The sequence below is a fragment of the Rhinichthys klamathensis genome, unplaced genomic scaffold (genome assembly GCF_029890125.1).
Source record: "Rhinichthys klamathensis goyatoka isolate OS25496 unplaced genomic scaffold, OSU_Roscu_1.1 h1tg000206l_1, whole genome shotgun sequence".
In the NCBI taxonomy this organism is placed as follows: domain Eukaryota; kingdom Metazoa; phylum Chordata; class Actinopteri; order Cypriniformes; family Leuciscidae; genus Rhinichthys; species Rhinichthys klamathensis.
Window position 1 is genome coordinate 1,445,543 of NW_026606731.1, and position 24,722 is coordinate 1,470,264.

At 38.5% G+C, this 24,722-nt stretch overlaps 1 protein-coding gene across 3 annotated transcripts in view; it reads left to right on the top strand.

Annotated features, from left to right (window-relative positions):
- Positions 1 to 18,607, top strand: part of arhgef12a (Rho guanine nucleotide exchange factor (GEF) 12a) — a 54,534-nt gene extending 35,927 nt beyond the window's left edge. For 2 of the 3 annotated variants that reach the window (XM_056263370.1, XM_056263372.1), the window contains 22 exons: positions 446 to 563; positions 1,179 to 1,278; positions 2,015 to 2,230; positions 2,323 to 2,455; positions 3,402 to 3,437; positions 3,854 to 3,996; positions 4,152 to 4,298; positions 4,377 to 4,462; positions 4,570 to 4,695; positions 7,434 to 7,548; positions 9,220 to 9,320; positions 9,913 to 9,990; positions 10,615 to 10,690; positions 10,770 to 10,937; positions 11,019 to 11,106; positions 11,200 to 11,277; positions 14,734 to 14,813; positions 14,901 to 15,086; positions 16,285 to 16,485; positions 16,666 to 16,886; positions 17,602 to 17,677; positions 17,790 to 18,607. In XM_056263370.1, the coding sequence (XP_056119345.1) occupies positions 446 to 563; positions 1,179 to 1,278; positions 2,015 to 2,230; positions 2,323 to 2,455; positions 3,402 to 3,437; positions 3,854 to 3,996; positions 4,152 to 4,298; positions 4,377 to 4,462; positions 4,570 to 4,695; positions 7,434 to 7,548; positions 9,220 to 9,320; positions 9,913 to 9,990; positions 10,615 to 10,690; positions 10,770 to 10,937; positions 11,019 to 11,106; positions 11,200 to 11,277; positions 14,734 to 14,813; positions 14,901 to 15,086; positions 16,285 to 16,485; positions 16,666 to 16,886; positions 17,602 to 17,677; positions 17,790 to 17,800 (2,584 nt within the window). In that variant the 3' untranslated portion in view covers positions 17,801 to 18,607. The remainder of the gene's footprint in view (positions 1 to 445; positions 564 to 1,178; positions 1,279 to 2,014; positions 2,231 to 2,322; positions 2,456 to 3,401; positions 3,438 to 3,853; positions 3,997 to 4,151; positions 4,299 to 4,376; positions 4,463 to 4,569; positions 4,696 to 7,433; positions 7,549 to 9,219; positions 9,321 to 9,912; positions 9,991 to 10,614; positions 10,691 to 10,769; positions 10,938 to 11,018; positions 11,107 to 11,199; positions 11,278 to 14,733; positions 14,814 to 14,900; positions 15,087 to 16,284; positions 16,486 to 16,665; positions 16,887 to 17,601; positions 17,678 to 17,789) is intronic. The other variant, XM_056263371.1, reaches the window with a different exon arrangement.
- Positions 18,608 to 24,722: the final 6,115 nt, after the last annotated feature.

Sequence of the window (24,722 nt, forward strand, 5' to 3'; positions counted from 1 at the left end):
ATTGACACTTGACACAAATGCAAGATGCTGCAAAACAGAGCGACTTAATGAGATTTCTGATCTTCATGCATTTCCTAGTCCTCATTTACCATAATGTAGGCAAACATATTTGAGATGCCATATGGAAACACCACAAGCCTGTATGATTTATGAATGTACAGGACATATGTGAGAAGATAGATGGGGAACTCGTGCGCGTGTGCATGTGAGTTTTGTGACATATGGCAGAAGGCACAATAAGATAGGAGTCATGTGGAACAGAAGGAGTTGGCCACATGGAGCCAACAGCACTCAACAGGCACAGCACAACCCTCAGAGACTCGAATCTAAATTAGGAATCGAAAGATTTTTGATGCTCAACGCCGTGCTCTCTAGTTACTAAGCTTGGACAGGGAGTGAGAAAAGAGTTAAATTCAACGTTAAAACTGAGTTGTGTCTCTTCCAGCACCACCATACAGTATGTGATCTTCATGTACATGAAGCATCTGGGAGTTCGGGTGAAAGAGCAACGAAACCTGGAGTCCAAACGAGTTCGAATTAATTTTCTTCCTTCCAAACTGAGGGTATCAGCTCATACCGTTTCCATCTGCCTCATATTTTTTCACATTTCAACCACATTAACTTTGTTCCAAAACCTAGTCTGCTGCCTTGCTGTCTACATATGCAATTACCTTCTAAGGGAACATCCTAGCAGAAACTCATTTGACTGATTCGGAATGCTCTACATACAATAGTTTGACATTAGCATAGTTTTGAGTTGGCATGTTGATCAAATAAACAGAAATAGATAAATTACTATTGTACTGTAAAATAAAATACAAAATGTAAATAGAAAGTAGATTGTACTTGAAGCCAGTGGAATCACATTTTACTTTTATGCATGAAAATGATCCACACAATCCATCTGTGATTAAAACAAATTCTCATCTTGGATGTATTGTTTAATTTAGCTTTTTCCGTAAATGATGTATGAATGCTGCCTTAGAAATCGACGAAAAGATGATGTCTTAAGAGGCGGTATAATTAGGTTTCCTTCGTGTCCGGAGCATGCATATAGTGCCTTGAAATGCTGCCCCTCTAGGCAGTTTACTAGGTTTTGGAACAGAACACTTATCTTCTCAGTCTTTCCATGGCAAAGCCGTTACCCTGAGGTTTGTTGTTTTATCCTTCCTGAACAGAAAAGCAAAACCGAAAAGGAAGGGGAGGAGAAACTGAAAAAGCCTCGCTTCCCCATCCGGGTTCCCCCGCGGTGGCCCAGTCGTATCGATTCATTACCGTGTAAGTCTAGCGAAAATTTCTACAACCCACAGCAATTTAAGACACCTTTTTTTCTTAAGTCTTTGAACTTTTTTTGTGCATTTACTAATGGCTGGTTTGAGAAAAATACACAGATAAATTGAATTAAACTAAAATGAGAACAGAAATATTTGGATCATATTTGTTGTGACTCTTTGTGGATATCCTTATTTCACATTCTACATTATAATGTCAAAATGCTTAAATTCACTTACTGCGTTTAAAGCAAATGATTAAAGTTTTTAGTGTTTTATTTTTAATGTACTTACACAAAAAAAGTTGAAAAACTTTCATTTTAATATCTGCCATATTTTCATATTTAATAGACAGTTATTATATCTACATCTTTTTCAAATAAATGCTGTTCTTTTGAACTTTAACTTAAGCTGCAGAACTGTTTTTAACTGATAATAATGAAAAAATATTTCTTGAGCACCATATCAGCGTATTAGAATGATTTGCTGAAGGATCATGTGACACTGAAGACTTAGAGTAATGGCTTATGAAAATTCAGCTTTGCTATCACAGGACTAAATTACACGTAATTATATCTCGACCACAAGCTTTTGAACAGTAGTGTAGTTAATACTAGGCTCGAAAGCTTGCGATTCCTGGCCATTTCTAAACGCAGAAGACCTGCCCTCATTTTGCTTTCCTTCCTCTGGGTGGTGAAAGATTCATATTGACGCTGAATCTGGTTTGGTGTGTGTTTGAGCAGCGGGGAGGGCCGGGGACAACATCAAGCAAAGGCCTCAGAAGCAGATGTCTCAGCCAGCGATGGGCGGCTCAGACCTAATAGAAAGTGGACGTATGCGGGGCAGTCAGTCGAGTGAGGGCTCGGACCTCCTACAGAGCCCGGGTTTGATCACCTCTCCTCCCTTCAGCGCCCCTTACGGCTCACCGACAGATCCCTCTGGCAGGGACCCAGAGTTTAGTGAGTACAGCATTTCCATCTCATTCATCTGAGCAATCGTTCCTTTCATATCCTGGACATGCTGTCTGAGACTGGCTTTTCTGTGTCATCAGATAGCCCATCTGCGGTGGTTCCCCGGCTCAGTGATGGGGTGCAGTCTGGAGATGTGCTGGACAGCATCTACCCACCCTGTGACTACATCCCATACAACATGGACCAGCTAGATGAAGACAGAGATGGAGACAGGTGCATACTTAAAAGCTTATGCAGCAAACAATATCTGTTTCTTCTTTATTTGAAATTTATTTCTAACATAATCTCTAACATAGTCTCTCTACATGCAGTCATATTTACCATTTCTCAGCAAAATTTCATGGTTGAAGTCCAGTAATTTTAGTAGATATCGGCCCAATTGAGAGTTTTGCGTAAGGGCGATAAAGTTCCTTAGATTTTGCTCGTTGACCAAAAGAAAGCTGCTTGGTTTAAAAGTGAACAATAAGTAAGCTGTGCTTCATGCATCACTACATTCTCTAATCTTTTTTTTGTCAGAAAAAAGTATGATTTTTGTTTTATTGGTATCTGCTGATATTGGATATTTGATTGTGCATGCTCTTTTCCGCTATTTTAAAATTGACCAAAAATTGACCAATCACAACACACTGGTACAGCCGTCCAATCTGAGCACGTTGTGCTTTTCGAAAGGAGTGGCTTCATAGAGACCAGAACTAAACAGCGTTACTGACAGACTGGGAAGAGAGGTTCTGTAATAATATAAAATGTGAAAAATCTTCTTCTTTTTTTTTTTTCTTCTTCTTGAAAACCTACTCTAGTAGACCCCAAAAAAACAAAATCAAAACTTTGAAAAAGGGTATCATAGGACCCTTTTAAATACTAATATTTAAACGAATACAACTGTTAATGATAGTATTTCTCAAATGTTCCATTGAATATCCATTTTTCATAATGTGCTGTCCATTATAATGTTGTGATGCTTAAATTCACTTGTAGCATTTCGAAATTATTGATTTTAATGTTCAGTGTTTTATTTTTTATTTGACTCAATAATATAGATTTTAATGTCAGACATTTATTGGTTATTAGCCATAACAAGCTGTATAACATATTGGCCAGGATTTTAAAATCAGTGCTGTCACTGTGTCATTGAAGTGGGCATGTGTGTACTGTTTTCCAGACTCCATGATGTGGGCACACCTAAACTGAGTAGAAGGTACTAGTCACTGGCTTCTGTCACCCACTTCACTCTATACACTGTATCCTAACCAGAAGCAACTTTTGTTCCTAACTAGTCATGATGAGAACATTTTCTCTACCGACTGGATTCTATTTTGTGCTAGGTTGTGAAATCTTATTTGTCCAAAGTGTCTACTGACATAAATGTATATTAAACATCAAATATCTATTGATTGACTGAGGTTATACCACATTGCACAGTATTTTCAGTTCTCAGTCTGAACAAATTTTCCCATAACGTTTTCCATAACACCTTGTTAGAATACTGTTATCCCCTTTTTTGATGAGCTTCCTGTGTATGCCCTCTTATTGTGCACCAACTTCACATTTAGATAGAGATACACACTGAGCTTAATGAGAGAGTAAATCTATGTACCATCTCCTCCCTCCCAGGTTTGAGGAGCTGCAGAGTGAGGATGATCAGGGGAGTGATGTTTACTCTGATGTAGATCCTCCAAACTGGCAGCAGCTGGTCGGGCGTGATGTTTTAGCTGGCCTGACACCCCACGAGATCAAGAGACAAGAAGTCATTAATGGTACGATCTTGTTCGTGTTTCACTACGTGAATCAGGCAGGTGCACTTTTAGATCTGTAGGTGTAATATGTACAAAGTATTCTGTTAGAGTGGTGTTTTGGTACAGTAGTCATTGTGCCGTTTAAGCATTTTGAAGTAACCCTCTGATGCTCTCAGAACTCTTCTACACGGAGCGAGCCCATGTACGCATGCTGAAGGTCCTAGACAGTGTTTTCTACCAGAAGCTCACCCGAGAAAACATACTGCCCCTTGCTGACATCAAAAACATATTCACCAACCTGGAGGAAATCATCCAATTGCACAGTACGTCGTCTTCCGATACATTTTCTTCAGATAAATCACCACGTGTCTCATCATGGCATCTGCTCTTTTAAATTTCAGTGAGGATAGCGGATCAAATGACAGCGATACGCAAAAAGAACGAGACGTCGGTCATCGACCACATTGGAGATGAGTTGCTGTCTTGGGTAAGGCCTTGTGTTTTGCTTGTATCCTGTGGCCATCGTAGTAGGTCTTCTCTGTGTGATGAGACTCCCAGTCCCACCCACAAATCCTCTGGCTTGCTGTTTTCTAGTTCAGTGGTGGAGAGGAGGAGAAGATCATGCAAGCAGTGGGCACTTTCTGCAGTAACCAGCCCTTCGCCCTGGAGCTCATCAAATCCCGGCAGAAGAAGGACCAGCGTTTCACCTCCTTCATGCAGGTCGGTCGAGACTACTTGCGGGCCGCAGGGCCACAAGAACTGCGAATTATGCAAATGTTTGGAGCAGGCATACATCAGTGTTGTTTTATAATATTCTAATATTTGTTATAATTATTAGAATTTTATTAATTATAATATTTCTTAACTAATTAATGTTAATATCAATTATGTAATATATTATAACATTAATTAAAGAAAATATTTTAGGAGGAACAAAATGCATCTATGTATTAACTAAATTAAACAATTCATTTTTTACATTTTAATAGATTGTCAGCAATATTAATTTTATAACAAATAGCAAATAGTATTATATAATATGATTAAATTAATGTTAATATTAATTATATAATATTATAATGTATAATATTATAAATTATATTAATATGATGCATTTTTTTCTTTTGAGAATGCATTAACTGAATTGACAGCCCTATTAATTTTATACAAATAGCAGGTTCACTCGTTTGATGCAGCGTTACAGCAGAAGAGATGCTTTATCTATATATCTAATCTCTGAATTGTTAATAGTATCTGCTCTGCCTGACAGCCAAACATCAGTGATAACGGAAGACAAAAGACATTTTGTTTAATTGGAGCTACATTTGTAGGATATACTGTAGGATTTGCCTATCTTGAAGATAAGAGTTTATTAACCGTAGGCAAATGTAGTTGTTCAGAGTCTCTCTTGAGTGTTGAAAGCTTGTGATTTTATCTGCACTGTTTTCATCATGTGGCAGAAGTGGATGCAGGGAACACAAAGAGTAAGACTTGAGATTTAACAAGCTTTCCACATAATACTGCGTTTTATGAAATCAAGGGCTCTAATCTCTCCATTGAGAAAACTAGAGTGTAAGCATTAAAACAAAGGTGTAATAAAAATGTCAAATCCGTTGTTATGTTCTTTGTGCTTTGGAGGTGTATAATAGAGAATATACAGCTTTTTCGCATTTTAAAGAAGCAGTTCACCCAAAATTGTCATCGTGTACTCAACATGTTTTTCCATTTGACTGACTTTCTTCTGTGGAACAGAAAAGGAGATTATTAGTTTAGAGAATGTTCATGCTGCTTTTTTTCATGCAATGAAAATGAATGGTGACCAATGAGAGCAACGGTGTAGGGAAGTATATATATATAAACTATTAGTTTATACTATTATTGCATTTATTAATATTTGGAATTGGCTAATTTTTATATTTTTAGTTTTAGTAATTTTGTGATGTGCTTTTGTCATTTTTATTAGTTTATTTGTATGTTTCTATTTAGCTTTCATTTATTTTTTATTGCTGTTCTCTATTAGTAATTTTAGTACTTAAAATGATCACACTTTATATTAAGAGCCAATTATCACTGTAAACTAACTATTAACTACAACTTTTGCCTCAATTAACTCAAGTCCCTTATTAATAGTTAGTAAGGTGGTTGTTAAGTTTAGGTATTAGGTAGTATTAAGGGATGTAGAAAATGGTCATGCAGAATAAGGCAATAGTATGTGTTTAGTAAGTACTAACATGCATATCCTCCTAGTAATATGTGTGCTTATAAGACTAAAGTGTTACCCCCGATATACTCACGATGAAGTTCTTTTTCGTTCTTAGTTTAAGGGTAAAACAAAGTTCGAAGTACATGAGCAGCGATATACTGTTACTGAACATCTGACGCCACCCACACTGCTGAGAGCGGCGTTTAGATGAATATGTAAATATGTGCTGCGCGCTTTCTTCTCAGTAACAAAATAACATACAACAAAATTGAGAAAACAGCAAGCATTTTTTTTATAAAGCATAAGAAAAGCATCTGATCATAGCAATGTGGATATGTTTGCACATGCTCTGCAATTCAGCACTCCAGTGAAGTCACGTCACTTTTGTTTATATATATGTAATATAGGTATATATACACAGCACTTTATACAATAGAATGCTTAAAATCAAGCAGCTTTACCGTATTAAACATGGAAAACAGTCAGTGTCTCGTTTCATCAGAAGTACAACTTTATTTTCTACTATAAAGCAGCTCTCCAGTGTGTTCATGTTTTAACTTATGGATATCTGACTGCGACCAACTGAACAGGCCAAATGAACCAGAAAAGATTTCCATGTGAAATAAGGCGGAGCCTCTGCGCACACCTACCTATAACGTAATCGCCACAGATCAATGGTTGGACAAAGGTGTTTAACAGCCGAAGCGAACTTTTCCGGAAAGCTGTTTCGAACTCCCAAAGCGAACTCCAAACGAATTTCGTTTTGACCTTGTCACATTCAATGTTTTATAGCCTTGGTTAACTATAACAACACTGGTACAGAAAACACCATCATGAATATTTTTCCTAGTGTCTCCTCTTGTCATCTATGGAAGCAAGTAAGTTAATACAGGTTTGAAATAACATCAGATTGAATAAATAATGACAGTATATTCATTTTTGATTAAAGTATGCCTCTGATGGACAACTTGAAGATGTTTGTGAGTGAGGAGACTGTATATTTACACATTTCAGAGATGTTTTTGTGCTCAACAAAAACATCACTGATTCAAGTTATATGCCTTGCTGACAGATCACTGGTATTGTGACTTGCAGAGGATTACTTGGGTAAAATCCACACTGAAGTGTATAATTCATGATGTTGGAGACTCTTGAAAACAAGAAGATATGCAAAAGATTAGGGAGGATTTTGTTGTGGATTTGCATGTACTGTTGTCCTCAATTTCTTGTTTGATTGTCTCTGCACCATTTGCAGGAGGCTGAAAGCAATCGCCTGTGTCGACGACTACAGCTAAAGGACATCATTCCTGCAGAGATGCAGAGGTTCACCAAGTACCCCTTACTGATGGACAACATTGCCAAGTACACAGGTATCCTCTTCCTTAATGCACCACCGTCTCCAATAGTCTATTTGATATAAATTAAAGTCAAATGAACACTTATTTTACACGATACTTAATCGAAAAAATATTTAAAAACAAAATTAACAAAGCTGTTTGATTGATCAGCCTGGCTAGTATATCACTCATCTCAATGGCTATGTTTGAGATTGACATTCATGTTTACTAACAAGAATGACTCCTGTGCACTTAACAGGCGTTTTCTCTCGTTCTCAAACTCTTGTTTTCTTCATTTTCCATAACCCGTGAGCGGTTGTCAGTCCTAACAGCAGTGATTCACAGCAATAAATTATTCTTGATGCTTTCACCTCATGCCATAGGCATGTCAGTGATGTGACAGACAGCTAGTTGTTGACTGGATCAACCAAACCCACTCAAAATTCAGTTGTTTTCCAAAAGTCCCTTCACTCTTTAAATGCAGTTGACCATCAAGACAACCATTATCAACATCGATGATTATAAGAAATGCAGAAATCAGCATATCAGAATTATTTCTGAAGGATCATGTGACACTGAAGACTGGAGTGATGGCTGCTGAAAATGCAGCATTGAAGTGTGCTCTATTTTTTAAATAAAAAATATATGAATTATGAAACATTAATTATTATTTCCTTACGGTACATTGTCATTTTCTACGGTCTGTTATAGACTGATACTATACAGTTTTAATTATATAATTCAGTCTATAATAGGTCCAAACACGGCAATAATATTAATGATCATTATAATGATAATTAAGAGCAACTTTATTTTTGGTTGCTAATAAAATGCTGAATCAGATATGTGTACAATATATGTGTACAATAACATTACGATGTCCAGCAATCGATTTAAACAGTACATAGGGTTTCATTTGTCATGTCATTCTTTTCTACGGTAATTTTCCACAAGTCAAGTTACTTAATTTGCTTCATTTATATAGCGCTTTTAACAATATGGACTGTTTCAAAGCAGCTTTACAGTGATAATAGGAAATTAAAGTAACAGAGATTGTTTTGGCTTTACAGCAGCTCTAGAATAAAATTATTGTCCAGCTAAAGTTAGTTTTGATCAATTCACTTCCGTTGCAAAGATCAGTAGTTATTAACTAAGGGGGGCGCTAACACGACACTGTTCTAGCAGAAAACTCGCTCCGGCCCGCTCATTCGCACAACAACAGTGCCTGGTGGCTCGAGAATGCAAACCTTGAAATAGGTGCAAGCCTTGAAGGAAATATATATATATATATATATATATATATATTTCCCATCAGCCCACAGACCCCATCACCACCTTGTGGTCCCTACACAACTGCGTTTCCTGCCTGGACGCAAAACATTAGTAAATTTGAGCTATGCCAGCTCTTAAATCCCTATTATTATTCCAAGAATCGGACACTTTCAAATTGTCTCTCACATTATTTGGCAGACGTTTTAAATTGTGGCTCTTGGCATTGTCAGAGGCAGGCAATACGTGTAAAGTATAACTAGCGATTAAGGAGGGGGAGATTCTCCTTATATTTATCTGAGCTTGGCAATAGTCTCAGTGGTGGGCACTTGAGGAAATAGAGGGCACTTGGCTGGCCAGGATGTTCTTAAAGAATTGATTAGTCTCTTCTTGAAACGTGTGTGCATGTACGTTATGTATCTTTCTTACCGACAGATGAGTCAGAAGAGAAAGTCAAAGTGAGACGAGCAGCCGAATACTGTCGACAGATTCTCAACCACGTCAACCAGTCTGTGAAAGAGTCAGAGAATAAACAGGTAAGCAGTTCAATTCGATCGAGCTACCCCTCTCTCTCTCTCTCTCTCTCTCTCTCTCTCTCTCTCTCTCTCTCTCTCTCTCTCTCTCTCTCTCTCTCTCTCTCTCTCTCTCTCTCTCTCTCTCTCTCTCTCTCTCTCTCTCTCTCTCTCTCTCTCTCTCTCTCTCTCTCTCTCTCTCTCTCTCTCTCTCTCTCTCTCTCTCAGCAGACAGCCCAAGGAAGGCAGATTTTATAGCCTGAGGTCCGCTCAGAGGAAGGACTGGAAAACCAGAACTTAATGAATGTCAATACTCATCTATAGGTCGAACGCATCTGAGTCCTCTTACATCAGCCCTGAAACTGCTCTTAGAGTAGAAACAGGGACCTAACTTTCTGTATACTGCTGGAGATTATTAATAAGGAAATTCATTAAAAAGAATCCCAGCTTGGAAAATCTAATCTTTTCCGACGTCCACAGTGTACTTCTAAAAGATTGCAATCCTCAAGGTTTTTTTTTCTTCTTTTTTTTTTGTCTAAAATCGGTATCATAAAAGGTCAGCCAATGTTAATTGATTTTGCAGCATAAATAAATATATATTGCTTATGTTCCACAGAGACTGGAAGACTACCAGAGACGGCTGGACCTCTCTTCCCTCAAGCAGAGCGAGAACCCCATGATCTCGGAGTTTAAGGTAAGTACTAATACAAATTATTCTAGGATCATTCCTGGAGAACTGTATTTGAGGAAGAGAGAAGAGTAGGTTAGTCCACCTGTTTTAGTTGTCATGCAAATAAGCATTAATCACATTTCATGTGTCTAAAATTGATTTTTTAGTAAAACAGCATCTTGAGGAGCTGAAATCAAGTTGTGTTAAAGTATTTATTCAGACAGAAAAAAAATCCATTTAGTATTAAAAAAAATCTTGAAACTTTGAGATTTTTACAAATTCAATCCAAACCCCATTCATATATATAGTTCGAAATCATCACTGTAACAACTTAATTTACTACTACTATTATAGCGTTTAATAATACTTTGAATTAGCATTTATTTTTGTATTTTCAGTTTTCATTCTAATTTTCATTCCAATTCACTATGTAGTAACTAATCTAGAGACGGGGGACATTATTTACTATCCTGTCTGAAAATATGAATCCAGTTTTAAAATGTCAATGTAATCAATCAGTCAGTCCACATACGGATCAGATTTTTAAAGCAAATCTAAGGGTGCTGTGTGTACAAAACTAGTGAGTCCTTTCTAGTAACAACTGGGATTTTAAGGATGCAAGGTACTCATTCATTTGTTGTCACACAGAACCTGGATCTCACTAAACGAAAGATGGTCCATGAGGGTCCTCTGTCCTGGAAGATTAACAAAGACAAAACTATTGGTAAGCCACTGCTCTTAAACGTCCCAAGAGCTGGTTTCTGATGATTGTATAATAACACTGGTGTCTGTTTTTGTGTCAGAGCTATATACTTTACTCCTGGAAGACATCCTGGTGCTGCTGCAGAAGCAGGACGAGCGTCTTATTCTCAGGTGTCAGAGTAAGAACCTCGCAGGAACCGCTGACACGAAACACATATTCAGTCCCATCATCAAGCTCAGCACTGTGCTGGTGCGCTCGGTGGCGACCGGTGAGCGTCTGCATTCTCATTTGTCAAACATGTATATTTGAAGAATTAGTCCTTATAGGTTTCCTTTATTTCTCCAAACAGATAACAGATCATTTTTTGTGATCTCCATGTCCAAAAACGGAGCTCAGATCTATGAGCTGATGGCCCAAACAGTGTCCGAGCAGAGAATGTAAGTTGTGGCCATTTCTTTCCTTCTGATGTTTCTGAAAGCCATGACTTTCTCGTTTATAGAGATGAGTTTATTCTCTGTCTTTTATATCAGGTGGCAAGGGCAGATCGCTCAGAGGGCAGAAGTTAAGAACGCCAAACCCCACAGCGTCATTCCTTTGCCTCAGCACGAGTGAGTCCCTCACTACTTTCTACTGATCTCAGCTTAGTTAACATTACTAAAGTGTTTGTACTTACTGGCCTGTGACCTACGGCATGAGTTGCGTCGCTTTACTGCCATTCCCTTGTAAAGTGTCCATTGGACTAGTGCTGATAGGCGATGATATCGTGAATCAACGATAGCAAGAGATCCCGTCAAAAGCATCAGCTATCTGTGATATCAAGAGGATTTGGCATTTCCGATTATTGTTTTCATTATTATTATTATTATTATTATTATCAAATATTTCAATTAATTTGCCCCGGCATTTCAAAGCGCATCACCGCATAACCGACGCACTGTGAGAATAATAAAAGATTCGATAGATTAGCTTGCTCCTCATTGAAAATGTTTGAAAAACATTGTCATTTAGGTCTATTATACAATGAATTATATAATTAAAACTGTATAGTATTAGTCTATAATAGATCCAAACACGGCAATAATCAGTCATCAATGATAATTAAGAGCAACTTTATTTTTGGTTGCTAATACAATGCTGAATCAGATATGGCTCGTTTCCACTGAGCGGTACGGTACGGTACGGTACGCAATTATTTGCGTTTCCACTGTCAAAAGTTGTGAATGGTTCCAAAAAGCCGAACCGTACCATACCACTTTTTGGGTACCCTTCCGTTGGGGTACCTAGCACAGTGGTACGGTACTAAAAGGTGGAGCTAGACTCACTGCAGAACGGTGATTGGTTGACCGAGTATCGTCACTTGCGCGTGCTACAAGGGCATTAGAAGCGCCTTTTTTTAATATACAGTTGAAATATAATACTACTGTTATTGTGTCACGAAATGTAGTTTTAAGAGTTTTTCAGGCGAGAATGTAGCTTTTTAAAGCTCAAATCTGTGGTTTATTTATAGATTTATGATAATTTGACTGAGATCCATTCCAAGTAGGGGTGGAACGGTACACAGAAGTCACGGTTCGGTTCATACCTCGGTTCAGACATCACGGTTCGGTACGATTTCGGTACAATGGAGGGAAAAGCAAAACAAAAATGCAGAAGGCATTGTATTTTTTAAATAAGTTTTATTAATAAAGGCATAGAACCAGTTTATTTGTAGTGCACTGACAATAGTTTTATATAATTCGTTTATTAATTAAATTAATAAAAAGACAAAAAGACCTTGCGAAATGTTTGGTAATTGATATAATAATTTGGTATAATGAATTATAAATAATTGATTTCTGTATAAAATAATATTACCATTAAAAACGCATTCGATTTTCTTTTTTAATCAATGTAGAATGTGTAAGATTAGTGCTCCGAGGACGAGAAATGAAAACCAATGCGATATGATGAATGTCTAAAAGATGGGACCCACAGACTGTTTTGCAATGGAGTTGGATAAATATGTTTTGCTTTTAAAACAGTGTGTGTGTGTGTGTGTGTGAGAGAGAGAGAGAGAGAGAGAGAGAGAGAGAGAGAGAGAGAGAGAGAGAGAGAGAGAGATTGGGTGACAGTTGTAGGTTACAGTTTGACAAGAGTTTACAGTGTGACAAAAGCACAATGTGGTGTTTTATTGCGAGTGTACACAAATATAAGTAAACACTTTGCAGGTTTAATGATCTGTATGAACAAAATGACGGAGTATGTTTTTTATGTTTCCACTGTTCAATCGCGGCCGCGCCTCTCTCTCTCACACACAAACACACACACTCCAGCATTGCAATCTTGACATCGCAGCCTGTTCATTATGCGGTCACACCAAACGCGAATAGAGCGTTAAATTCGCGTCTAGTTCGACGCTAGTCCAAAGCGAATAGGACGCGCGTATAAAGCCAACGTTTGAAGTGAACGCGCGTTCAGAGCTAAGCCGATGGTACAGATTATGTGTCCCTAAAGAACCCGCGTATCTAACAGTAGTTCCGCATTACATTAATTAATTTTCACGCGAGTTTTATTTATTTTTATACCGTGTATTCTCCGTGTAAATTCGTGCACCGAACCGTGACGCCCGTACCGTTTCGGTTCGGTACGAATACATGTACCGTTCCACCCCTAATTCCAAGCAATCACCGGGCGCTCTGCGTTCAAGTAAAATAAAACTGAAATTTAACAAAAGAGATAGGGTTGAGTTTTGTCATTTTTTATTTTATTACAAGACCATCTGTAATGTTGTTTATTGCAACATTTGTACCAATGCACATATTGCCTGGAATGTTTAATATTTTTAAATTTAAACGAAAAGAGGCAGGGTTGTGTTTTATATTTAGTTTTGTTATAAATATAGGCTACATACATGCAGTGAATATAATCAATAGGCTATGCGTTGCCTGAACCACATTTGTGTGCTTATAATGTTTAATGTATTTAAATGAAATCGAAAAGAAGCAGAGTGGTGTTTTATTACATATTTCGTTTTATTGTTGCCTAAAATGTACATACAGAGATAACCGGAGTAGCAGAGCGAGCTGAGTGGCGCTTTCAAGAACGCGCTGTTCCATTAGCAGAATTACTGGACTTGCGTCCTCGGGATCATTCTCCTGAGTCGGACTTTGCGTAGGCTACTTGGTATTGAGAAACGCCTAATGCCGGCGCTTGTTTCTTGTGACAAACATGCCAAGAAGCAATAACAAGATCTGCAGTATGTCATCCATTGTTGTTTACTATGTCGCTTAAATTTCTTCTTCGCGCGAAAATGACGTCGATCGCTTCTTTCCGGCAAACACCACGCCTATCAAGTAAGGGTACTGTTGGCGGTAGAAACGCTAGCCGGATCATGGTTTACCGACCCGAACCGTACTGTACTGTACTGTACTGTACCGCTCAGTGGAAACGAGCCAATATATGTACAATATATGTGTACAATAACATTACGATGTCCAGCAATCGATTTAAATAGTACATAGGGTTTAATTTGTCATTTAATAAAATCGAATATATGTTATTAGTGCCGAGAATTTTTACGTAAATAAATGCATAGATCCAACTACTTTACCTGTGTACTCTAATGGTCTAGTGGTAGAACTTTGGCCAAGCGTGTCAGAGGTTTGGGGTTATAATCCACACTTGTATCGGGGTTTTTTTCTCATCAAAACCGAATATGTTCATGAGTGGTTGTATATAAAGCAGGGACTTATTTGTGTGCATTTTGTTTTGTGATTTCACCGGAACGAATAGAGTGTCTCCGCAACGGAATGACGCGCGCGTTTTTCCAGATACACGTTCACCTAAATATTTAAATGGTATATGATAATTCTTTGTTTAGATTATCATAGTTATAGATATACATGGTTATATGTAATGGAATTATGTACAGCATTTTTATGTTGGATTTTCATAGTTTTAAGATTTAAAGTCTGGGACTGGGACAAGAGTAACAATAAAATCTATACACACAAGGCATATCAAAAAAGTAGTAACTATAAATGATAAAGGCATGTAGCTTACATAACCGTTCAACTGTGTTCTAGTGGCGACAGAGACGGTGTTGAGTTAAGCAAGTTCAGCAAAGGCTCTGAACGAATCTCCACAGGAAGCATCCAGTCCGCAGGTAGCTGTGCATGTACAAGCTCTTCTCTGATTGTAAAAGTGTTGATTGCCACCATACTCAACTCGAGCCTTCATCATCTGTCCTCAGAGAAAGACAGTGAATTTTCGCCCTCAGCAGCCCTGCGGGACTGTGTCCCGGACGCCAACCCTGGGGAAGAGGACCAGGTCCCGAGAGCTGGCAAGGATGGCTCGTATCTGGACTCCGTACTCTTGAACGGCAGGGACGCAGACTCTCTATCCTGTTCATCTAAAGCAGACGAGGCCCTTAAAACCTGTAAGACTCCGTTTGAACTGCATTAGCTTACGTACATATCACTTTCTTATCATGTTTTATCTTTGGTAACTTGAAATAATAATAAACATGGAATAATTGACATAATAATGAATTGTGCTTGCCAAACATCTTACCAATGCCAGATACCATGAGTTAAGGCTACTGTGACCGTTTGTTTTGGCTTCTTCTCAGCATTGAGTGGCTGTTGTCTGTGTGCCTGCCAACTCAAGAAAATGACAATTCAGCCTCTATTGATTAAAACAACTCCAGAAAAGGCTTATTTATTTTCCGAGTGTCTTTTAATTAGTTTAGTATCTAACAATAAAATATCTTCTGTACTTGTGCCTCCTAATGGGAATCACTTCTGCTGAAAACAACAAACGTTTCAGTGAAGCGTGGACTAACAATGAGCAATACATTCTTACAGCATATATTAACTTTTGTTAATGTAAGTTAATAAAAATGTTGGTGTTGTTCACAGTGCATTAACTAATGTTTACAGATACAACTTTTGATCTTAAAAATGTATTAGTAAATGTTGAGATTATATAAGATTAATAAAAGTATTGTTGTTTCATGTTAACTAATATAGTTAACTAATGTCCACAAATGAAACCTTATTGTAAAGTGTTACCAAAAAACACACTGAATTCTTTCAAGTTATCACATCTGCATCCCTGATGGCTCGATGTGGCATATTAAATGCTCTAATATTTTCCAATAAAGCCATAGATAGGTACATATTGCTGTTTATTCCTTTTTTCTTTCCTTCTTTTTTTTTGTTAAAGGGGTAGTCCATTCCAAAATGTTCATAACCAGTTTTGGTTCATATTGACTTAAATAGTACATGAAATATGGACAAAAAATACAATAAAACCAAAATTCTAATCTTTGTGTTCTGCAGAAGAAAGTCAGTCATACAGGTTTGAAATGACATGAGGTAAATGATAAATTTGGGTAAACTATCCCTTTAATAAGTGTGTTTATTGTAATTCCTATTGTCACAGTTTGTTGCAGCACAGATTCAACTAAAAACATTTTATTTTTTTCTGATTCAGTTTTTCATTTCAGTTTTCTTGTTAACATCAGTTATAAATGGGCTCTCCATATCACACTTGTCTTGTATGTTGTGTTAGCGTCTTCATTTCAGGTTGTTCTGTAGTAGTTTATTATTTATTAAGGTGATCATGTTTTTCAGTGGCGGCTCTGAAGCAGGTGCTGGTGACTCAGCTGATGGCTCAGGATGAGGGTGAGCGATTGGGCCGATCGGCTGGCAGTCGTCTCCTCAGGACCACCTCTCTACGCACGCCGGTGGAGCACAGCTCTGCTCGCTCCCCTAGTCGAGCTCAGGACTACACTTCTGGAGACACAGGCTTCTACGAGTGCCCAGAAGACTACGGTGAGTGTTCGACCAAAGAACTTTGCTGTCTTCAGGAAATTCTAGCTTGTACGGAGGGTTAGACTTGGAGACGTTATGCATTTATCATCAATAAATGAAAAAAAAAACAAGTAAAATGGTGTAGTAGTGCACCTGCTCCGACATCCAGGTGACCCGGCTAATTGTAGTTGTGCTTTTTAGCAGCCTACCTGGTTCTGGAGGGGTACGGCGGCTCAGGCGAGAGCAGTACTGATGATGATATTCAGGTCGGGAGAAAGGAGCCGAGTTTGGCCCACAGCTGTGCTGCTGACTCGGGCATCAGTCTCAAGTTCTCCTCGCCCTCCTCAGGCAGCACGTCTCGCCTCAGCAGACAGGTCCTCTCACATCTTCGCTGCCTGCAGGCCAACCTCAACCACCTCAAGGTCTGTCTGCTCTCAACCATCTCTGAATTTTAAGCCTTCATGATATATCAAATATTCACACTATTCTCATTATTGTTTTGCGATATAAAAAACATTGTGATCTTGATGATTTTAATACACTTTTCAAGGCCATTAAGTTTCTTATAGTCAGACTAGTTTTGTGATCCTTGTCTTGCGACTTGCTAGTTTCTGGCATCGATTTTTTTTTTGTGCTTTTATTTTTTATAGTCAATTTTTATATGATCCACCATTACTGCAATGCCAATTATTTTTGTCTAATAACTGATCTTAAATGATTAGTTTTATTCTGTTATATATATAGACAAAGTATAATATATATATTGTGTAATATTAATAATAACAATACATATTAAATGGTTTAACGATAATTATTAATAGATATAAATAAATAATAATCAGTTTGTTGTTGTGATTGATTTATTAAAAGTAATTAACAGTAGTGTTTCCTTGTTTGTGAAGGGAGATGATATCTTATCTCAACTTTTCGGACCATTCTTTTGACTTTTGACTTTTAATTGCAACTGTATAAATATATTTACACACACACACAACAAATGCTACAAATAAGTAGTATTTTAGTATAAAAAAAAAAAATCTTTTTTCTAAAGGCTGAGCTTTATTACCCAGCCCAGAGAGGACTGAAGTGTGGTTGAGTTAGTAACAAGTTGACTAATATCTTTGTAATGTTTTTAAGGAGATGGAAACAAAGTATTATAATCTACTTCGCCAAAGGCCTGTTGGGTCAGCCGCAGATGCAGACGAGAGCAGAGGTACTGTCAACACATTGACCGCTAAACATTTTTTTTAAATCAAACGGTCATTGGCATTGCGTTCTGTTTCAGGATTATTCCATCATTCCTCTCTGACTTCTTCCTCCCACAGATAAGAAATAGAGTGGCAGAAGTTTCCGGCTCCTGTGATGACGGGGGCATCGTCTCTATCCGTAACATGCTCCGCACAAGCCTGTCTTCTTCACTGCTGAACACCTCCATCCAAAAATGAGGGGAATATTCTAACAAGGCCTCTTGCTTCTGTCAGCACTCGTCAATTAGGGAAGACGGACTGTCTCCTCTCAACCTTACCTGTCCCGAGTACATTTCCTCATTCCAGCAAACGTGGGCAGCCCAGTCCTCTCCTTCCCCTGCGGATCTAGCTAGAGAACGGAGAACTTTACCAAATTGTACAAAGCTGTGTTTAAAATATATATGTAAGAAACACAAGTTGAGAGAGGATTTTTTTTAAACTAATGTATTAAGTTGTTTTCTTCCTTTTTTAAACCCCAAGATGTATTTATTTTTCTTTTTAGTGTTTTCCATGTTTCTCGCATGCTTTTGGCTGTTGAAACTCTTAAGCCGTCTGTTGCTGTAGGCTTCAGTATGACTGAACAGGGCGAGTGCTTCAGAATTAAGACTCTTTTCTCCCCCCACAATTTTTTTTTTGCGTGGAAGCCCAAGTCTGTGCAGTACATGAAGAGAAGTTTTTGCTCAAGGCCTCTCAGTTCCTCCAGCCAGCTGACATTCCTCCCAGAGCCCTGGACTTATTCATTTGCCCCAGAGACCCTCCTGCTGAGATGAAGAGTGGATGGAGCTCAGGCTCTCCTGGTCTGCAGCTAAATTTTGATGACTGCAAAAAGAGAAGGATCCCCATCAAAATGGAAAGTGATGCAAAACCTGGAAATAAAGATGCAATGACAAAACCTCTGTACTGATCATCAATTTGGCTTCACTGTATGAGTATAATGAGAACAGGTGCTGGAATTCTCATAAACCTGAATGGTAATTATTCTAGTAGCTTGTCAATCAAAACTACATAAGCATATTGTTTGAAACCAAAAGCCCTGCACTCTTAAAAATAATAGTTCCGAAATTGAGTTTTTGAAGCGATGCCATAGAGAAACCATTTTGGGTTCCCCAAAGAACCTTTCAGTGAACATATCTTAAAATAACCATTTTTATTTTTAGGCACAGTAACATTAATGAAATCAGGCAACATTTTGCAGACAAAAAAGCATCCTTTGTCCAGTAAGTGTATATTTTAAATGATATTTTTTACCTTATTCTTGTCAATATTGTATAGATCCTGATGACTTTTGGACATGCCTGTCCTGTGTCATGACTCATGAGACACAAGAGAGCCAATGCCATTTCACAAAGCTGATGTATGCCTTAGCTGGTGGAGACCTGGTCAAGGTGGTCATTATCTGGTCCAAGCTGGTGGTTCTGGTGGATCAACTTGGCATTAGCTGGTGGAGATCTGGTCAAGCTGGTCCACCAGATCAGCCAAGTTGGCCATTACCTGGTCCAAGCTGGTCATTAGCTGGTTGTGCTGGTGGACCAGCTTAAACGAGTTTGGACGAGCTACCAGCTTGAGTTGGTTTTTCCAGTGGGCAGCGATGCATAAAACGCAAATTACTCTGGTTTACAAACTAAGCTGCTTTCTGTCGCTCAACATGACAAAATCATGTTTAAAGTTTAACATACTTCAATTCGATGTGAAATGTGGGCGTCTCCTGCAAAATTCCAGATTGCGTGGATTCCTATTGAAATGACTGCATTTCCTTACAACAATTTGCTGAAAAATGGTAAATGTGACCACACTTTTAGTGTGAAGAACATTTAATAATCTAAAGAACTTTTTTCTAATGGAAAATTTAATGGAATCATAGATCCCAATAAACACCAGAAATCCCTCAGTTTCGTTTAAAATGAATGATGTCCAGTTGTGTTGTCCAAATCTCTGTTGTGATTGTCCTTTAACATGGGCAAGTGCATTTGGAAAAAAAATATCTTATGTAATTTCAGTCAGGAAAACAGTCAGACAGTTTTGTAGTTGTTTTTACTCAAGGCAGGGAGCTTTTTAGAATTACTAAATGGATGGCAAAGAAGGTGAACATAATTAATGCTCTATGTGTTGCCACAGATTGGGAATTTTTATTTTTTGCTTTTGAAGTCGTGCAAGCCTGTCTCGTAAACCAGCAATGAGTTGTGTTTCTTGACAAGCGTTATCGTTATTCCTCACCAAGAGTGCATAAAATGGGTACAAATTAAATTGTACAGTCATCATTCACGCTTACTAAGTTTTATGATCAATACCAATTTGCTTGCGCCGTGATTCTTTACTTGTCACGCCCAGTGTGTAAATTATACACCGCCTTTCAGTGCGATAAAACTTAAAAGCACTTTCTATGAGTGATTTTGGAATAAGTGTGTCGCGGTTTGTCTTGTACAGCGCAAGTTGTCTTGTCACCGCTAGAACGTTCCCAGATAGCACACGTACGTCTGCAAGATGTCTGTTAAAGATCACTTCATCTGGAAAGCATCTGCTGTTTACTAATATCTGATAGACATCTTTAAGATGTCAGTTTAACATACATTCTAAATCATTACATCTTAAAGACATCTTCTAAACGTCTATTTGACATCTGACAGGAAACGTCCTATAGACGTATTGCAGATGAGCAAACACTCTGTCTTCCAGATGTAAACACGCACATCAAATAGACGTCTCCGTGATGTACATGTGCTATCATTTATTTTGTATAAATATTCTGTGTTGGCTAAGTAACGTTAAATCTGTAATAATGTGATATATTATGAGAGAACATAACTTTCGGTATTTAATGTAGGCTGCTGATCTAAACAGTAAGCTAAGAAATGGGCTGCTTACTGTTACTATGGTTACATGTTCAGGTGATTGCCTAGCACTGCACTATATGAAAATACTAGGGTAAATATGAGTAAATCAGATGTTTCATCACGATACGATCTGGAATCGCTTCGCCAGTGATAAGATATTTGAAACATGGCGCGATACAATTACGATTTGATTAGATTCAGGGTCCTACGATATCGATATTACAATATTATTTCCGGCTTACACTAACCATTTACTTTCTTATTTAATGCAACCAAAACACAGACATTTAATTGAACTCTCTGAAAACAGCAAATACTCTATTCCAGCTGAGACATCCACAGCTGAGCATACACTTCAGTTAGGCTATAGAAAAATAACGGCCAAGAAAGTCTTTCAGTATTTTATTCTCTCTAAAATGTGCAAATTAGGCCTATCCCCATTGGGACAGCTACACAACAAAATCAGCTGTATTAGAAACAGCAGCGTTAACTAGTTTGTGTGTGTGTGTGTGTGTGTGTGTGTGTGCTCTTGTTGTTATTACATTGTGAGGACTAAATGTCCCCACAAGAATAGTAAAACGTGAAATCACCTACATTGTGAGGACTAGCCAATGGTCCCCACAAGGGAAATTGATTAATGAACATACTTAAGGATGTTTTTTAGAAAATGTAAAAGATCAGAAAGTTTTCTGTGATGGGTAGGGTTAGTGTGAGGGGACAGAATATACATTTTGTACAGTATAAAAACCATTACGTCTATGGAGAGTCCCCACAAAGATAGTGGACCGGACGTGTGTGTGTAATTTGCAAAGGTAATACAAAGTAAAGTGTTATAAATGTAGGCTATGCATTTTTTTTACTTGTGAAAAAGGTCCATTGACTCAAGTTTTCTAGTAGGTTTTGTCTTATAATTAAAGTAGCCTGATATCGGTTTTTTTTTTTACTCGTTGCATCGATACACAAGGCTCAATTTATCGATACATAGATCATATCAATCTGATCTGTATCATAACACATGATTTACAGATCAGATTGATATGATCTGCTTTATTATGAATTAGGTTAATTATAGAGTTGGCTACTATGTTTGTTTAACTTGCTTCGGGTAATTTAGAGTCACCCCAGCTCATCCGTTCAGTAAAAACTGCGAGTTCTCCACTAGCAGGCCTAAAAACGGCATTGGAGTGGTGTTCAGGCGTTCTTATTTCACCATTCCGACACAGTTTGAGTTCAACTGTGTCGACAATGAACAACAGTGCAATAGTTGTATGCTGTAAACATCCAGATTAACAGCAGAACCCTTATCATTCATTTATTCTGTTCTTTGCTTGAGAAACATTCAGCATCATGATAAATAACCAAGCACCAAATCTGTTGTTGATTATACAGTGACAGGCCAGTAGAGGGCAGATGGGGCTTGTTGTCTGTCTGGAGACTCTGAATACCCATAGGTCCTGCAGTGACATCAATGCTCTGGGTTTAACTGGCCTCTTTAGGTTAGCCATGCAGATACAGAGCAGAGCAAGTGTTTAAAACTAAAACTCCTGTTAAGCTCAGTCAGTCCTCCTCAGGCATTGCTCATTATCACGACACTTCTCGCAAATCGTTAAAAAAGAACAAGAAAAAGCTGTTCCTTTAACCATGCTCTTGCATACATCAGTAGTACTCATTCAAATGAATCACAGAGCTCCCTTGTAGACTCGGTCAAGTTTCCCCTGAGCACTTTTAGTGAGAAAGCAGTTGCCTTTTTGCACTGAATGTGTCCTCCTCTGTACAATGTCCTCAGCGTTTCACCCTTAAGACACTGTGCGGTTAAGTTCAGAGCCAGCAGGATAATTGATTGTCTCTGTCTCCGCATGCACCTGTCAATTATCTAATTGAAGCGCTGAGGGGGGCGAGAAGAAGGGCGAACTGTGGTGTCACATCACATCTCTCGCAGTCTCTCGGGTCACCTAGACCAACTCAAGAGCATTCCTGTTTCCATAATCTCTGTTCCACACACCTGAGGGCAGTGTGCATGATTACAATAACTAAAACTATTGAAAATGATTGAATGGCATTGATTAGTTTTGCGAAGATCTAAAAAGTGCTCAGGCTGAGGGTGTACAATGTTACAGTGATGCTCATACTAAGATATTTGGGGTTCAAAAATCTGATACCATTTGTGAAAATGCTCCTTTTTTGCATTCTAAATTCTAGTTTGATTGAAGTGTGTGTGTGTATATATATATATATATATATATATATATATATTTGAATATATATATATATATATACACTCACCTAAAAGATTATTAGGAACCCCATACTAATACTGTGTTTGACCCCCTTTCGCTTTCAGAACTGCCTTAATTCTACGTGGCATTGATTCATCAAGGTGCTGAAAGCATTCTTTAGAAATGTTGGCCCATATTGATAGGATAGCATCTTGCAGTTGATGGAGATTTGTGGGATGCACATCCAGGGCACGAAGCTCCCGTTCCACCACATCCCAAAGATGCTCTATTGGGTTGAGATCTGGTGACTGTGGGGGCCATTTTAGTACAGTGAACTCATTGTCATGTTCAAGAAACCAATTTGAAATGATTCGAGCTTTGTGACATGGTGCTTTATCCTGCTGGAAGTAGCCATCAGAGGATGGGTACATGGTGGCCATAAAGGGATGGACATGGTCAGAAACAATGCTCAGGTAGGCCGTGGCATTTAAACGATGCCCAATTGGCACTAAGGGGCCTAAAGTGTGCCAAGAAAACATCCCCCACACCATTACACCACAACCACCAGCCTGCACAGTGGTAACAAGGCATGATGGATCCATGTTCTCATTCTGTTTAAGTCAAATTCTGACTTTACCATCTGAATGTCTCAACAGAAATCGAGACTCATCAGACCAGGCAACATTTTTCCAGTCTTCAACTGTCCAATTTTGGTGAGCTCTTGCAAATTGTAGCCTCTTTTTCCTATTTGTAGTGGAGATGAGTGGTACCCGGTGGGGTCTTCTGCTGTTGTAGCCCATCCGCCTCAAGGTTGTGCGTGTTGTGGCTTCACAAATGCTTTGCTGCATACCTCGGTTGTAACGAGTGGTTATTTCAGTCAAAGTTGCTCTTCTATCAGCTTGAATCAGTCGGCCCATTCTCCTCTGACCTCTAGCATCAACAAGGCATTTTCGCCCACAGGACTGCCGCTCACTGGATGTTTTTCCCTTTTCACACCATTCTTTGTAAACCCTAGAAATGGTTGTGCGTGAAAATCCCAGTAACTGAGCAGATTGTGAAATACTCAGACCGGCCCGTCTGGCACCAACAACCATGCCACGCTCAAAATTGCTTAAATCACCTTTCTTTCCCATTCTGACATTCAGTTTGGAGTTCAGGCGATTGTCTTGACCAGGACCACACCCCTAAATGCATTGAAGCAACTGCCATGTGATTGGTTGATTAGATAATTGCATTAATGAGAAATTGAACAGGTGTTCCTAATAATCCTTTAGGTGGCTGTATATATATATATATATATATATATATATATACACTCACCGGCCACTTTATTAGGTACACCTGTCCAACTGCTCGTTAACACTTAATTTCTAAGCAGCCAATCACATGGCGGCAACTCAGTGCATTTAGGCATGTAGACATGGTCAAGACAATCTCCTGCAGTTCAAACCGAGCATCAGTATGGGGAAGAAAGGTGATTTGAGTGACTTTGAACGTGGCATGATTGTTGGTGCCAGAAGGGCTGGTCTGAGTATTTCAGAAACTGCTAATCTACTGGGATTTTCACGCACAACCATCTCTAGGGTTTACAGAGAATGGTCCGAAAAAGAAAAAACATCCAGTGAGCGGCAGTTCTGTGGGCGGAAATGCCTTGTTGATGCCAGAGGTCAGAGGAGAATGGCCAGACTGGTTCGAGCTGATAGAAGGGCAACAGTGACTGAAATAACCACTCGTTACAACCGAGGTATGCAGCAAAGCATTTGTGAAGCCACAACACGCACAACCTTGAGGCGGATGGGCTACAACAGCAGAAGACTCCACCAGGTACCACTCATCTCCACTACAAATAGGAAAAAGAGGCTACAATTTGCAAGAGCTCACCAAAATTGAACAGTTGAAGACTGGAAAAATGTTGCCTGGTCTGATGAGTCTCGATTTCTGTTGAGACATTCAGATGTTAGAGT